At 44.3% G+C, this 17,962-nt stretch overlaps 1 protein-coding gene across 3 annotated transcripts in view; it reads left to right on the top strand.

Moving 5' to 3' along the window:
• The window catches only part of LOC308091468 (membrane-associated guanylate kinase, WW and PDZ domain-containing protein 2-like), a 99,186-nt gene that overhangs the window by 33,413 nt on the left and 47,811 nt on the right, over positions 1–17,962 (top strand). For all 3 annotated transcript variants that reach the window (XM_080437093.1, XM_080437092.1, XM_080437094.1), the window contains exon 3: positions 8,636–8,755. In XM_080437093.1, coding sequence (XP_080293219.1) covers positions 8,636–8,755 — 120 coding nt within the window. The remainder of the gene's footprint in view (positions 1–8,635; positions 8,756–17,962) is intronic.

Genomic DNA, 17,962 nt, shown 5'->3' with positions numbered 1-17,962 from the left:
AAATTGTCTGATTGCGGTTTTAAACACATACGACAGTTCTACCACCAGAGAGCAGCAAATAGACTCATTGATCACCTCGCTGACTCGCTCGCCCCCCCCCCCCCCCCCCCCCCCCAAACAGGCCCAAACAGTGCATACGTCATAAACCGGATGTGACGTGGTCGCAGATTCTCCGATCGGCCGAAAATACGATGTGATACACGACGGCGATGACTGTTCGTCACCCAGACTATAGATTATAGAAGTGGACCACTCCGTTCGTTTTTTATACCGTGTGAAAAACCGTGTGTTTCCCTATTCTGGCCAAAAATTACCGCGGAAAAAAAATGAGAACCGGAAACGGAATCTGCGTCATGAAACCGGAACCCAATGAGTCTGAAGGAATCAGAAAGTGAAAGTGATCATGAAAAATAAACAGAATAGCGCGACCACAGTGAAAAGTAAAAACTCAGGATTTCTCATTCTGGCAGGGAGGGTATTCAGAGAAAACTCGGGATAACTCGGGGCTTGGCACTGAGAGAGTTCAGCACAATCCTTCTTCACAGCCACTAACTAAATTGTTTCACCAAAAAAGCCCAGGCAGACTAGATGTAGATGCTCATTGTAACATTCTTAATCCTGTGTTTATATTAAATCCACCTGTAGTGATATATGCTCTCTAGTAAAGTCATCTTTTTAGTCTGGTTTCTGCTCCGTTGAATGGATCATTTTGGTGTTGGGTGTAAGGGCCCCATTAGAATTCTGCAACCTTCTTACTTCCTTCAAATGGTCACATTGCCATTAAGAATGTATTTGTGGAAAGGACAATGGGCCTCATTCACCAAATTTGTTCTTAGGACCCACTTACGCAGTAAGTCAAGAAGATTTTGGCAATTGGCATACACCAATGTTTCTTAACTGTGATTTGTGCTTAGGTAAGAACAGAATCTACGCACATTCTGCAAAATATATATAATATAAAATAACTTTTTCTTTTGTTTTCTTCAATTCTACATTTGTATAATATAGGATTTAAATTACAATAATATTTATATCATATCTTTAGAGCAGTGGTTCTCAAAGTGTGGTCTGGGGACCCCCAGGGGACATTGAGGGAGTTCAAGGGGATTTTATACTGTGTTTAGGATAGCTGATCTACAAGATCGCAACGCATTAAATTACTGCCTGTTTTGAGCTTGTAGATCGGCTACTTTTTAAACATTTTGATCAATCTTGAGAAATCGTGAAAAATGCACAAATCTTCTCTTATGCGAGTCCCTGGCAGAAAATATTTTCAGATGGGGGTCTGCAGCCAAATGCATGCAAGTTGGGGGTCCTTGTTTGAGATCCACTGCTTTAGAGCTTGCAACGGTTCTGAAAATTACGCTCGAACCTGAACAGACCCAGTTGAGGTGAAGCACAAGCCCCATATCCACCCTCATAACCTCCCACCCACCTTCATCGCCACCCACACACATCGCTCAGTGCTCAACACCATTGTGTGCTGAAGTATAAATCAGGCTTTAGTAAAGGATATGTAATTTAAATTATAAAGGGGCTGAACGCATGCAATATCCTCCAGTAGTTATAAATGGGATCAATGGACCAATAGTGTTTTTTAGACCATGAATTTAATAATCCAATCAAATTACTCTAAAACATATCATTTTATTAAATGATATTCACACGTTTTAAACATTTCTCAAATTTTAAATGTATGTTTTCTAGCATTGATCAAACAAAATGTGTGGACTGTGTTTTCTCTTATCTCAGTAAGAGTCTCTCGACAACTTAAAAAAAAATGTATCACATAAGAGAAAACCAAAAATAAGAAAACTTTGCCGAATCCCATACAAGAACACAAAAGAAAATATGGTAGTTAAGTCTGTTCTTATATCGCTTCCTGCAGAGGCCCATTGATTCCCTGATTCATGTTCACGTAATGTTGTGATTTTGTGAGATTGGACTGGCACTGACATTTTGTGAAAAGTCTTTCTGAAACCTTGCTGGAGCTCTGGAAACACTCTCCAACAATCAGAGACTACAGTATATGCCCAACTCTCTCTGGCATCAGCTCATTTGCCCAGCATGAAACTGGACTAGCAGCTACATCTCACAGCCATCCCACACACTGTCTCACTGCTAGCTGTGGCCAGACAATTGTGCCGAGGCAGAGCGTCCACCACCCTCCCCAGAGTGATTTGTCCAGGAGAGGTGACATCCAGCGGCTCCGGTCTCCAGATCTACAAGCCCTCCACTGGGCTCAGGCACTGCCTGGCCAATCACAGCCTGAATTACTCTGGGGGTGCCAGGTGTGAGCTCTGGCGACAGCCATTGATTGATGAAGTGCAAAGGCAGCAAAGGGGTTGGAGTTGAGGACCTCGGAGACGTGACTTACCAAGTAGGCTGTGTTTGCAAAATGACCTTGTGCCAGATGTGACAAAAAGATAGAGTTATATATATATATGTAATCTGCCACTCCCTGGTGGGGCTCCATAGTCACAAGAGGCGTTGCTCAGCATCGCAGTGGACAACCAAGGGCGCTGATCCAATGGTCCTCTGAGACTTAGGAAGCCGATGACATAAATATTATGATTTTATTTTTTATTTTTTTGTATGGCAGAAGCTTGTTGCCATGGCAAGGCTGCGTTGCCAGGGCGCTGGCGTGTTGTCGTGGTAGCAGACACTGCTGTCAGAGTGTTGCCATGTTGTGTTTTGCGTTGCATCTCTTAAAGTCTGGGCTTTGTTGTGGAAATGAGCGTTTGTGGTGTGTACATCCTTCCTGTTGTACCTCTCCTACAGAACTGCTCTCTGGCGCTTCGTATCTTAGCTTTCCCACTGCCATGGGTTAAAGAGGAGTGTGTCAAAGGGAGGGGAGGGTTGGAGGGGGGAGACGGATAACAAGGGGTAGAGATAAAAACAAGACAGGGAGACGTGGACCAACAGAAAGTGAGGGAGAAACAAATGAAGGTAGAGGACAAGGAGGTAAATTGGAGAGAGAGAACAAGGGAGCCTATTGGAGGAGGTAGAGATAGAGAAACATCTGTGGATAGATGCAGTATACGTGAACGGAGGATGTGGGGAGAGAGAAAGAGAGAGAGAGAGATAGAGAGAGATTCAGGTGTAGAATGAAGCAGACACAGACACCAGCAGCGCTCTCATTGAGATTCCTTGTATTCTCTCTCCTCTCTTATATTACTGTCACAGAGCTGTGATTGCTCTGTACCGAAAAGGATATACTGAAAGGGTAAACAAGTTCATGGTTGTGAGCGCATATTACCGTGTGTTTTTTTTCTTTCTTTTGTGTGTTGTTTACACATTACATAGTGTTGTATTTTAGGGTAAACCAGTCATGAATGAGCAGCGCAACACTAAATCACATCAAAGGCTTTCTATCCATAAAAAAGAAATAGCTAGATGTCTCCCACTGCCACACTCGCCAAGAAATACTATGCTTCCTCCCTCTTCTGCTGTACAGATACTAAGCCTTGGGGATAGTTGCGCTATCAGATATGTAGCTGTATGTTTTAATCCAGGAATTTATCTGTCACTAAACCTAGGGGGATTATTCAGTCCGAGCCTCACAGCTACTCACCTTTGGGAGGATATTTATAGATACGTACTGTTTGTCTCTATTACCAGACACTCTGAAGACACTAACTCACTGCAAGGCTCTAAAGAAAGTTAGGTACTGTATAACCGCAGCATGCAAAATTCCATCTATTTATATATTTTAAATAATACACAGTAAAAAATAACCTTGGTGCTAAATTTAACACTGAGGAGTTTTACTGTGTAGGTGTTGGTACCGTTGCAACAATATCCTTGAGGAAACCAAGACAATAAACTGCAAGCGTGCGCTACACACGCACGCATTGAGTGTCTATTACTTCACTGTCCTCCTCCACCCTTTTATTATGTTAATCAGACCATCAATATTCTATTTTTAGCAGCGACCCCCCCCCCCCCACCCCACTCCACTCTGCTCTTCCCTCCTGGTGCCTTCCCGTCCAATTACACAAGCGCAAACACACACGTATGCATACACGTGCACAAACACGCTTCCTCTAGAGACATAATGCTTAAGCATTCACATGTTCTTATGTGTATACAGTAAGTCTCCTCCACTCTCTCTGTCTCTCTCTCTCTATTTTCTTCCTTGACTGTCTCTCTCTTTCTCCATAACTCACTCTATTCCATTCGGTCGCTGTATTATTTAGCAAAGGTCTTTGTCCTCTTATCATCTGACACACAGCTGAGTTATTTCAGTACTTCTCTTATTTTAGCCTTTAACTCCAAATGGACTTTCCTTGTCATGTTTCAACATAATCTCTCTCTCTGTCTCACTTTCTTACACACACACACACACACACACACACACACACACACACACACACACACACACACACACACGCGCACACGCACACGCACACGCACACGCACACACAGCAGACACTCCCAGTAGTGTGAAAATCTTTTCTATAGTGTTCAATCCTTGTGGCTTGGGGCAGGTTTGGAGAGGATATCTTCCCACCATAAAGTGGTAGTTCCAAAGCCTCTCTTTGCTATTATAGATATAAACCATTTAAACACTGAAGCCATAAATTTCTCTGCTACTCGTTCGTCTCATCGGTGTGTCACATAAAAGAGGCCTCACTCCATTGGCTGATTGCGGCGCAGTGAATTCTCTCCTTCTCTTTTTTGGCCCCGGGCCGACTTTATCATTTATTAGCAAGGACACCACATCCAATCAATACCTTAGAAGCAGCGCTGGGGACTCAAGGGAGGCATCGCTGGTCTCCACTCCAACGAACAGTGCTTTTTTTGTGTTGTTTTTTTCATTTGTGCTTCAGAGAGCACCTGTACAGGCTGCCCTGTTCTGTGCTGGCTCATTCATCAAAGCTCTGCTTGGGATTAACTTTTACTGGACCCTTCACTGAGATACGAGAGAGAGAGAGAGAGAGAGAGAGAGAGAGAGAGAGAGAGAGAGAGAGAGAGAGAGAGAGAGAGAGAGAGAGAGAGAGAGAGAGAGAGAGAGAGAGAGAGAGAGAGAGAGAGAGAGAGAGAGAGAGAAAGCAGTGAAAATGTATAAATGCAGTCCTCTTGCACATGTAATATGAAGGCTCAGACACAGGTCTGCTGACCCTGGGTCAGTGATGACATTAGCATATGAAGTCCCATCTCCCAGCTTTCTGGTCGGCATCACTGGCGGGGAGGAGGGGAGAGGTGGGAGGAGAGAGGCTGGACGGTGGGGGATGGGCTGTGTGTGCAGGGGGCAGCAGAACACACGGAGGAGGCGAATAGGTAACCAGAGACATCTCACAGAGGAAAAAGAGATGGAGTAAGTGAGGAAACTAGTCAGCCTATCTCACGGCCGGATAGTTGATCGATATCTCCAACTTAACCGCTTAAACCCCATATGGGTAACCGGAGTCCCTCAGGGCTCAATACTTGTGTATTTTCTGTTTTCTGTTATTGAGGGGAAAGCTTAGCTGAAAATAGCCGATCGACAAGCTCATAGTGAGCTTGTCGATCTGCTTTCTGGTTCAGAAAACAGTCTGTGGCTAGTGGAGGGATCTGTGGGATTAGGCCATGGTTTGGGTCATCAGTATTCCAACTGGCTGTCTACTTTACAGCGTGGGCAGCAGAATGAAATTATTCTTGGCAGATCAATATGTGCATGCTGCCTGAGGAGCATATCTGACCACAGTGTGTGTCTGTTGACTACTGACAAGTTGCTGTGTTTTCACATAACAATTACTGTGTGTGTGTGTGTGTGTGTGTGTGTGTGTGTGTGTGTGTGTGTGTGTGTGTGTGTGTGTGTGTGTGTGTGTGTGTGTACTGTGTGTGTGTGTGTATAGCGTGGTTCATTTGAAGACCATGGTTAAAAATACTGTATGACCCACTGATCCATGAAGTATTCAGACATTCTGAGAGTGTTAATTCAAATCTCGGAGAATGTTAATTGGTCAGTTTTTCTTGTTATTCTGTTATCGGTCCATACAAGCAACGAAGGCACATGTAGTCACACATGCACACACACACACACACACACACACACACACACACACACACACACACACACACACACACACACACACACACACACACACACACACACACACACACACACACATACACACACACGCCTGCGCCTCTGTCTTACGTATGTGACAAGTGCTGTGGCATAAGTGCATCTTGCTGAGCTGTGATTGGCTGGGAGATGAGATTAGTGTCGTCACAGTGGGTTTTCTAGCACCACCCTACAGTAGCAAAGATGAACACACAGCTGCGCACAGATGCAGTGTTTAAGAGTGTTGACTAACCCTAGAAGGGCCATGGCAAACAAATCCAGACCGTCACATACTGTACATAGACAGGTAGACATAGACACGCGCGCACACACACACACACACGCACATACACACTTAATGTAAATAGAATTGGAACTCTGAGAGCGAAAGAATTGACCCAGTTGGAGTGGACCTGTAAGGTGGTTGGATTTGACAGTGCAGTTAGTGTCCCTGAAACCCATTCCTTGTGTATCATTTCCCTGCTCATTAGATGCTGATAAGCTGTCATCTCTTACTCCCAGCAGTACAGTAAATACACCATAGCGTGTCCAGTAGAACCTCTATGGGAGTACAGCAGTGACAGCTGATCAATAGAGATCTAATGATGAAGATATCACACTCTGGGGAGAGCTGGAGGATCCTGTGCCGGATTACATGATTTGCCCACTGCTCATGGTGAGAGAGAGGGAGAGTGAGTGTCTACATCCACCACCTGCTGTTCTACACAGGATTCCCTGCAGCAGCCACCCCCCCCTCCCCAGCCCCCTCCCCCCTTGAATTAGATGAAAGCAGTCACTTACTGTTTCCCATGATCCTCAAAGGATTGTACTGTACTGTAACTCATACCCTGCAGCTTATGTACTGTACTGTACTGTACTGTACTTACAGTACGGACTTAATACCTGCTGACTTTGTGAGAATCACAGATGATGATGGTCACCTCTTCAAACCTGTACCGTGAAGTGAATCGCATTTGGCGAGCAAATGTTTTCACTTGAGTGAAATCCGGCTTTCTGGCTCTTCCTTCCCAGCATGTCTGCCTCTTTAAAGCCTGATTTATACTTTGTCGTATGATGGCGCGGTGCGCCGAAAATAGCCGATCTCACAAAATAGGAGTTTTAAACGACGGTACAACTTGAGAGCCTGAGCAAGCTGTCGTTCCTCATGTTCCATCAACTCAATCGCCTCATTTGGCTCTGCTCCAATCAGATCAATAAGAGCTCATTGACCGTGTCCATCAGGCAGGATCTGATCATGCAGGATCTGATTTGATTCTCCTCCTGCAATGGCGCCCGCTCCAGAGTGTTATTACTCTGCCATGTCAAATATCATCTGTAGTCATACCAATACATATTATTGCGTTCATGTCAAATAACATTTATATTCTTATCAATAAATATTATTGCATTCATCCCATGTTGCAAAGTCTCTGTGAAGCTGAACGCGTCTCGGATGTGATCTTCTATTTTCGGCACGCGACACCGTCGTGCAACAGAGCATAAATCAAGCATCAGACAGTCCCGGAGACGGGGTGGGGGGGGGGGGGGGGGGGGGGGGGACCATGGAGGCTCCCTCTCTCCATCCGCATCCAATGACTGCTCTCACAGGCGTGATCAATGGGGTAGGGGGAATAAACAGCAGCGGTCTTGAGTAGAGCTGGCTTCGAAAGTCCATTTGGCAGCGGAACAAACGCAGCACCTCATTAGAAGAGAAAATCCCTCCGCTGCGCCGTGGTCTGCTGCCATGGTATAGTATAGCCGTGCCTCAATACACCGCAGCGTTGATGAGATCTCCGGAGCCGGGACTTGCAGAGGCACCTAATTGGTGCAAATGGTAATGTGGTGCTTCTGCATTCCTGCTGCTCTGACAATAATCCACCGGGTGTGCGTATTGCTGTATTGTGTGCTGCTGTGCAAGGGGTTTTGAATTATGGTACACAAAAGTGGCGTATTGATTTGTTCATTACTAAAACAGTGTCGGGATTGGCTCATAGAGATTGAGTAATGGACATACCGTATATACCGGCATACCGTTGAAGCGGCTTTTGCTATATTGACTCACACGGGCTAGTTTTCATTCTTGTCTCACTCGGTCTCCGTGTCTCACAATCATGCACGCACACACACGCACGCGCACACACACACACACACACACACACACACACACACACACACACACACACACACACACACACACACACACACACACACACACACACACACACACACACACACACACACACACACACACACACACACACCCCTCTCTCTCTGTCATACACATACACAATCACACTGACACAGATACAGATACAGTATGCACATGCACTCAAACACGCACGCCAGTGCACAGTTGAGTGGTCATGGATTCCATTGGCTATCAGAAAAGCCATCAGCTTCTGGTGAGAAAACCATTCCATTTATTCCTCTCCAACTTGCTCGCCACTAAATTGTGCTCTCACATCTTCCCTCGTTCTCTTTTCGTTCACTTCTCACCTCTTCCTTTCTGCTCAGGTTTCCCTTCCATTGGCTGGTGATAATGTTGCCCCCCCCCTCTCTGTGTCTATCTCTCTCTCTCTCCAGGTACCACCAGGCAGCCCAAGGAGGGGGAGGTGCCGGGGGTGGACTACAACTTTGTGAGCGTGGAGCGCTTTATGGAACTGGAGCAAAGTGGTGCCCTGTTAGAGAGTGGAACCTATGAAGGTAAGCTCTAGAGGAGAGGGGGGGGGCAGGCGGGGGGGTGGGGGGGCGGCTGTGGCCTCTCTGGAGGACGCTGCACGCTCAGGCTCAACACTTCAACACCTGCTAGACAAGTCCATGTGCTCTGGGAGATGAAATAGGAAACGGGAACACCAGCTTGAAGAGAGTTTTTTTCTTTTCTTTTTTTTTCTCTTCTCTCGCCGTTTCTAAGTTTAAACGTGGAAAGGATACATGTACCTGAAAGGCTGAATTGTGTCAGGGTCTGGTCTGGGCTGTAAGGCAATGCCAATTACACACACACACACACACACACACACACACACACACACACACACACACACACACACACACACACACACACACACACACACACACACACACACACACACACACACACACATACAGTATATATGTATGTCATTTTTATATACACATACATTACATAGCCCCCTGAATATGATTTTATTTTTGTGCTTTTCTCATAACTTCTCATCTTTATTTATGTTTACATTTAACAAGAAATTCTTCAACACAAACAATGGTAGATGCACAAGCTTGGCAAACTCAACAACATACATTTTCAGTCTCAGTTCACAGATACAGGAAGCATCTTCTTCTCCATAATTGCCAATCATCGCAGACATTGAACAAGATTAGCCAATTACAGTTTACAATTGCAATTTAGGCATTTAGCAGACGCTCTTATCCAGAGCGACTTGCAATAAGCAAGGTAAAAATCACATACATAGAATGCAGAGAGACAGTGTAGTGCCTCAGGAAATTAGGATCACAGGTAAACCAAGAATCTAGCATCAGTCTAAACAATATACTATTAAAAAAAAAGATCTATCCCTTAGTTCTTGGCTTGGGCATTCCTGCAATCTGCAGGCCTCTCACACAACTAGTTTGTGGACATTACCAAGGCTGCCAAATATAAACACAAGCCATTTACATTTATCCCCAAGCTGTATAATAGTATCCTTGAGACGTTGACACTTTAGCACCTTGGTAAACAATGCCTCTTCTAGACTGTGGTCAAATGTGGAGGGACAGCGAGTGCATTTTCCGGCAGCGGCTGCTGCCGAGGCAGCTCCGCGGAGCTGCCGGCGGCGCGAGCTTTGGGAGTGTGCTGCGTTTGTGTAACGCAGTCCCCACCAATATTATTTACGATTCTGTGCCTATCGGTACATAACTCGGACGGCGCTTAGTCGAATAGCAGACCATCGGCCGGTCGTCGCGGGCACTCGCGCCTGGAGGTGCTCGGGCGCGACTCCTTGGCCTCAAGGTCTGCTGATTCGGCGCGCCTCTGTCATGGTCCAAAACTATACTTTATCGGCGGAAAAAATAAGTTGACTGCCGCTCCTCCACCGGCAGTTCCGCTGCTGCCGCTCCTCCACCGGCAGTTTCCGCGGCAGTTCCGCTGCTCCGCCGCTCCACCGCCGGCAGTCACTGCCGGGAGCTGCCGCTCCTCCACCGGCAGTTACCGCGGAAGTTCCGCGGCTGTTGCCGCTGCCGGAGAATGCACTCGCTCCTTCTGCAAATGTGCATCCCACTTCTAGAATGGTCACTTCTCTACTATCATTATCATTATCAACAACAACAACAACAACAACAATCTGAAAAGGCATTATATTAGACTTTTAAATGTTTTGTGCTGCACATTTGTGCTGGTAGATTTTAACTGATGATGAAAAATATGAACTTATGCCCTTAACCAACAAATCAGCAATTATTTCATGCCTAGCTTTGTGCATTCCCTTATAACTGTACACAGCAGCCTTTCAGAATAATGTGACATAGTTTCAGTAACTTGATTATGGTCATGGAGCAGGCAACGAGGAAAAAGTGTGTTAGGGTACCACAGAGTTTAGCTGGAAGGACTTTATCCTTATCAACTGCATAATTTTGTAATATTGTGTGAGAGACAGTATGATCTGCAGCAAGAAGGCAAGCTAGCTTTCCTTGTAGTTTTAAGTCCAGTGTTGTTCCTTTTTCTGTTTTTGTGACATTACATGGTATCTCCATGCATAACTGGTGATAAATAATGTTCTGTAGCAATCAAACAGTAGCCCTTACTGAGATGAAACGGTTGGTTATAGTGTCCTCGGAAACTGCTACAGTGTCCAAGTCAGGTTGAACCCAAACCAGGCCATACTCGGTTCTTACACAGAGGTCATTGAGGTCAGGCCAATCTGACGAGACCCCAAACCCAGTAGTGTGAGGGTCTATCCTATGTTTGGATTTTCTTCTGAACCCCAGGAAACTTGGCTCACCCTTTGCCAGGGGCACTTCTCTGTTTCATGTCCAGCCTTGTGGCGTTATATATCCACTTCATGTTAAGGACAAGGAACACCATTAGATGTTAACACATTGAATGCCAAAAACGGTCCGGACCGTTTTTGAGGGTCCAAACGAGAAGTGCCGAAAACGGTCCGGACCGTTTTTGACCCAATTCTATTTTTATACATGTGGGCCACGTGGGGCGCTAAAACGAAACTTTGACATCACCCAAGCAGTTTCTGAGAAGAAGAGGCTGGATGTGGCTCCATGTCAAAAATCCTTCCGGTCGGCGTTTTCAATGTTATCTCCTTGATTAAAAGCTTAATATCTCCATTTCTTTTTAATGTGGTGGAAACGAGCCGTTTGCGATCGGCGATCACGCTGCAATGGAGGGTCGCGTTGGAAATATTATTGTTCCAGGCGTTAGTCGGGACCCTCCGCCGTCTCGCACGCACGCTTTGTTTACATGCACTTCCGCGTCAGGGCTTCTCACAGCACGAAATGTATAACGCAAGTGGATGGAAGAAATGCTGGCACTCAACGTATAATATTTTAATAAACCTCTGGCACCCAATGTGTTAATACAAAGTCAGTTGGTGTGGATGTTTAAATACTGCCAACCAACTTTTGCGTGCTGTGTCTGAAGCTTCGGGCATGCGCACTCACATGCCCGAATGTGTGTGCAAAATACAATTTCTCTATATGCATAGTACAGGCAGATGTTTTGCACACAGGCACACACGTGTGTGTGTGTGTGTGTGTGTGTGTGTGTGTGTGTGTGTGTGTGTGTGTGTGTGTGTGTGTGTGTGTGTGTGTGTGTGTGTGTGTGTGTGTGTGTGTGTGTGTGTGTGTGTGTGTGTGTGTGTGTGTGTGTGTGTGTGTGTGTGTGTGTGTGTGTGTGTGTGTGTGTGTGTGTGTGTGTGCGTGCGTGCGTGCGTGCGGGGTGGTTGCCATATCCAAGTCATGTCAAGGCTGTGCATCTGTTCTGCTACACTGTCAGGGATCTACAGATGGAGGATTTGCTGGTTCATTTGCTCAGTTACAGTTCGTGTGTGCACGTCAATGTCCTCAAGTACGGCCATCAGAATGAGTGTGTTTATTAACACAATGCACATTAACACAATGCACATGCATGTGTGTATGTGAGCGTTTTTACATGTATGTGTTTTTGTCAGTGTCCTCAAGTGGGCCCCTTAGACTGTGTGTGTGTGTGTGTGTGTGTGTGTGTGTGTGTGTGTGTGCGTGTGTGTGTGTCAGTTTGGTATCCGTCCATCTGTGTGTTTGTACAGCGTTCTTCCGCTCGCCCACTGGAGGAAACATGTCTTCCTCCAGTGAAAGATGCCACACAGCATCTTTCACTACCCAATTCAAGAGCAAGAGAAAGGGGCGGAGTTTGGATGTTATTTGTTTGTTTGTGTTCTAGATAATCTAGCAGACCATGTGTCCAATTGCCCACTGGAGGAAACAGTGTCCTGGGTGGCAATGTGTAATTCACATTAGCCACTTTCTTTTTTCTATTTTTTCCTTCTTTTTTTGAATTTTGGTCATTAGCTTTATCATGTAATATACAAAAATATACAGTACATATCAACACACATGAAGTCACACGTATCCTATTGTACTTTAAGGAAACCTCTGTCATTCAGTCAGTCAGTCAGTCAGTCTGTTTATTCCACATTGTTCTCCTCATATCAGTGGGTTGAGCAATTGATCTGAACTTGCACACAGGCATCGACCATTAGCATTATGCAGACAGCCACAAAGCCTGTTTTTCACTTTCCCAAAATATAAGCTGTTTATTAGCGTTTTTGTGTAAATGTCAGAGAATCGGAGTTCGGGCTATGGGATCTATTCTGTTGTCTCTGTTGTCATGGTTACAGCCCAGCAGGCTATGATCTCTAGCCGCTGGCTACACTTGGCTTGCACACACACACACACACACACACAGAGAACGGCAGAACAGGCAGACACTACAAACTTATAAAGGACTTTCATTTAGGGCCGTGTCCACACACACAGCATAAGCCAAAAGTCTGAGATGCGTCCGGCTGCAGCCACGTTCCAGCAGACGAGGTCACCCACGGACAAGGTTTCCATTCTGCAGCCACAAAGTCTGCATATAGTTTGGCCGCGCACATTGCCGGGTATGGACTATCTATCTATTAGTCTTGCGTAGCCAGACAACTATTCCACAATCTCCGAATGCTTAATAGAGCCTGGAACTACACCTCCCGTAATCCCAGAGAGGAAGCTGGCACTTCCTTTCACGAAAATATATTTTAAGATATCTTTACATGTTATTTTTTTCATTTCCATTTCTGCTTAGCATCAAGCTATACTGTATATGCTTAGATGATTTTGATTTATATTAGGATAAATTTGCGCGACTGTAAAGACAAAACGGAAGTGAGGAGGAGGCTTCACATCCGCTTTATATTTAGTTAGGTTTGGTGGGGTAAGACTTTGACAGGGGCCATTTTTGAATTGCAGCCTCCTGAAGGTGTATCTTTAGGGCAGTTTTGAAGGTGAGTAGGGTTTTACACTCTACACTTTACTCCTTTTGGTAGGGCATTCCACATTTTTGTTGAATAGCATGAGAACGAGTTCATTCCCTTTGTTGAGCCAAATCTGGGTGATAACCAACATTTCAACTATTTTATAACAAGCAACACAAACCAAACAAAAACACAAACATCAGGCAGGGCAGCATAAAATGGGGGAGCCTTCACATGATTATACGGATAGTTTAGAAAACAAAAACAAAAAGATAGATAGAGAATACAAAATACAGCACTTTCACATTATTTTTGATGCACTCAGTCCATTTAGTCCAAATAAGAACACATTTTCTTTCTGGGTTCTGAGAGAGAACCTTTTCTCTCTCAGAACCTTTCTCTCCTTTTGTCATTGATTATTTTGATCCATTCTTCCACTGTGGGTGATTGTGGTTGCATCCATTTTCTTTTGATAGCCTTCTTCCTTGCTACCAGAAGAATTTAAATTTGTTTCTTATCATTATTGTCCCATAGGTCAAATGAAATGTTCCCCAGGTATAAAGTATCAAACTGAAAAGGGATGTTGGCTCCAAAACTAGCTTTCAGGTTTTTATGAATCTCCCTCCAATTTGTGATCAAGGATGGACATCCCCCAAAAACAAACAAGTGATTGGCTTCATTCTGGCCATATACCCAGTATTTGTAGTAGTACTGTCCCCTGCTCACTTGCCATGCTATTGTTTTGTTCTGTTTATATAATTTGCTAACCCTACTTATGGTCAGTTAAACCTTCATTAAGGTGCTGGTGTAATCTTTTCTGAAGGTACATATAGCTAGCTAATGGTTGTTAAGATTGTAACCAGTTTGGATGAGCTTGATTCTTCTGCTATAGTTAATGGTTTATGGCCAGCTTTTTGTAACCGTAAACTTTTGGACAGATTAGTTTAGTGTTGTTAGGTTACATTAGAATCAATTCTTTAATCTTACATTTTTATGTTGGTTAGGTTAGGCAGTTTCTACAACTCAAGATTAGGTTTAGATTTATTTTCATTATTTATTGAGTTGGCCATATATCAAGTTTTTCTGTTATTTCATGTAAAATCATGCCTTAAAAATCATGTCTTTAAAAAGAATCATTCATTGTAAAAATCATGCAAACCTAGAAAGAAAAGAAAAAAAGCGGACTTCACTTTCCAACCCTTATGTCACAATCCGTGTCTGTGTGTGTGTGTGTGTGTGTGTGTGTGTGTGTGTGTGTGTGTGTGTGTGTGTGCGCGCGCACGTAAGCTAATGATCCTGCTACAAACAGGCATATATTTGTGAGATGAGTCATAGATGAAGGTTCACAATATTCACTGTACCGTACCATGGATGTATAGTATTCCAACAAGCAATTTAGTTTTTCCTAGGATGGCAGGGGAAGAGGAGAGATCTTTTTGGTTCACTCAGTGTCCTGTGTATGTGCAACGTTTAGAGCAAGTGCAGAGCAACAAGGCAGATATCGCATACCTTTCAGGACCTTGCATGCATTTGCTTCACAATTTCCTTATTTGTGCAGGCAGTTCAGGTCCATGCTCTTGTAGGAATCATTCTTGTAGTGAAAACTGAGATGATTTTCATGTTGTCATAATCATTTTATGAAAGTCATGCAAGGTCATGCTTTACAGTGATTTTAAAACAGCTAAGAGGGTTTTAGGGACTCTACTACTCCCATTGCGCTTAACAACGCCCCTTAGCTGTTCTGAAATCACTGTAAACCGCACAGCCTCTTGGGGCTTGTTGCTTTAATTCCCAAATCAATGTCATTAGAAACAACTAACACTAAGGAATACAAGGTCAAAACTATAGTGCTTAGACCATGGTCCTGAGATAGTGAGAAAATAGGGCATAGCATAAAAGTGAGATGCCAGTGTAAGAATAAGGGCTAGAACTAACTAGATGGGTACACGCACAACAGTAAAATCCTCAGTGTTCATTTAAGTGAGCTTTGATGAATTTATGTTACATGAAGTATGGGAGAAATTGTAGAAGCTTTTTGGTATGGTACAATGAGATATTGATATATTTTATGTTTCCTTCTCTCCTCTGAATTAGTCGTACAATTCTAATTGTCCTGTTTGTATGCAATATGCCCCAAAAGAACTACAAGATGCAATGAATGTGTTGGGGAAAGATGAGAATCAGGGAAAATGATTAGTCAGGTGTTTGTGGACTGTAGAGCAGCTGACAAGCAAAGTGGGATCAGGTGTGTAGGTGGAGATCAAGCTAATAATAATGTAGTTCCCTTTAGTTGTTGTTGGGCACATACAGTACATGAAATTTGTCCTCTGCATTACCCATCCTAACAAATAGAAGTGGGCGCTATTAACACAGCACCCAGGGAGCTGTTAGTGTTAAATGCCTTGCTCAGGGACACTTCAACACTGCATGAGCAAGCTGGTGGTTGTCTGATTACCACTTTCTAGTCTACACACTCTGGTACTGCCGCCCCTTGGACCTGAAATCAGTCTGGTGCCCTCGAGTGGAGGGAACTGAGGTTCCCTATTGTGTGCTATAGGTGCACAAAGTCAGCATTACAGTGTAACAGACGAACGAACAAACAAACTAAGAAACGGATGGAGACTGATCCATAGGCCCCCCACCTCCACTTTTGTGGTGGGGACTATTTACACTGAGGATTTTGTAGTGTTTGTGGTTCTCTGTTTTTAAGTGTTGAGTCTGAGTCGAGTTGGAAAATATGGGCCAGAGGATATCAAGGTGTTTTATTAAAGTTTTTATTGTCACATGCACCTAAAATACTGGTAGCAAAACTACAAATGAGTCAGAATAAAAGTACTGATAGACTAATAAATAAAATGTAAATCAGTCCAATCTACATTATTGTTCATATTTGTTACAGAAGATGAGACCTTTATTGATCCCGTGGGGGGAATTCATTCGCCAAAGGCAGCACAGCAGTTAAGATACAGATTACAGGGCAAGAAAAAGTGTGTGTGTGTGTGTGTATATATATATACACACACACACACACACACACACACACACACACACACACACACACACACACACACACACACACACACACACACACACACACACACACACACACAGAGGCAAATAAAGTGGCTGCGGTAAAGGTGTTAAAGTGAACTATACAGTATAATAACTGAATACTGTGGGCGCACATCTGTCTGTCTGTGTGTGACTGTGCGTGTGCGTGCACACTTACACTTGCGCATGTGTGTAAGTGTATTTGTGTGTAGTAGGTGTGTGTTTAGGTGTATGTGTGTTTGTGTGATGTGATTCCGGGCCTGTGTGTGTGCATGCTGCTGTCATAATGTGCTGTGAGTATTGTTTGAAGGGAACTAGAGTGTATTCACTGGGACACAGCGACAAGGATGGAGATTCTCCTAGCAATTATCTCTCTCCTGCTGGGATGAAAGCAAACCGCTGTCCTTGGACTGAGACTCACTGCTCCTCCTCCTCCTCTCGTCCTCCTCCATCTTCCTCTTCTCTCCTGTCTGCTTAGCCGTCACACTCCTCCCTCTGCCCCTGTCCTCTCTCCCTCTCCTCTTTGTAGAAGGCTATCTCTCCTCTCTCCTTTGGAGAGGGGGATTATAAAATAAGACGCCTCTGTCTCTCATGCAATATTTAATCACAAAATATATTTCCCCCGACAGTGAAGATCTCATTTAAATTTCAAATAAAAACGTGGCTTTATTGTGCTTTTTAAAAGCACAAATATCACAGTGAATTGTGCAAATGTGTATCTCTCACACACACACACACACACACACGCACGCACGCACGCACGCACGCGCGCGCACGCACGCACGCACGCACGCACGCACGCACGCACGCACGCACGCACACACACACACACACACACACACACACACACACACACACACACACACACACACACACACACACACACACACACACACACACACACACACACACACACACACACACACACACACACACACACACACACACACACACACACACACACACACACACAGTATATACGATGTAATTTTTATATACACATAGTGACATACATTATGTAGCCCACTGAAATGTGATTTTCTTTTCGTAAATGTTTTCGTACTTTTCTCATAACTTCTCCCACTCATTATACCATGGCTAACTTGCAAAAGCTCCCTAATTGCCAAATATATTAAATGCCACTTTTGCCACGTTTCAAGCAACAAGGCTCTCCCTCAGATTTGTATACAGAGAGTCCACATCAAGGTAGCCGGTATATTGTGTAGACAACACGTTGTGAATGACCAGTCCATATATGGGCATATCTGTGTGCCTGCCCGCTCCAACTTGAACTTTATATAGAAGATAAGATATACAATATAAAGAAACAGTGTGGACTGGTAAGACTAGACCATTAAAAACCTGCTGAAAACCGCAGTTCTTA

Source organism: Gymnoscopelus braueri (genome assembly GCF_963280865.1).
Source record: "Gymnoscopelus braueri genome assembly, chromosome: 9".
Taxonomy (NCBI): domain Eukaryota; kingdom Metazoa; phylum Chordata; class Actinopteri; order Myctophiformes; family Myctophidae; genus Gymnoscopelus; species Gymnoscopelus braueri.
Note: the sequence above shows the minus strand (reverse complement) of the source record. Positions and strands in the feature narration are given on the sequence as shown.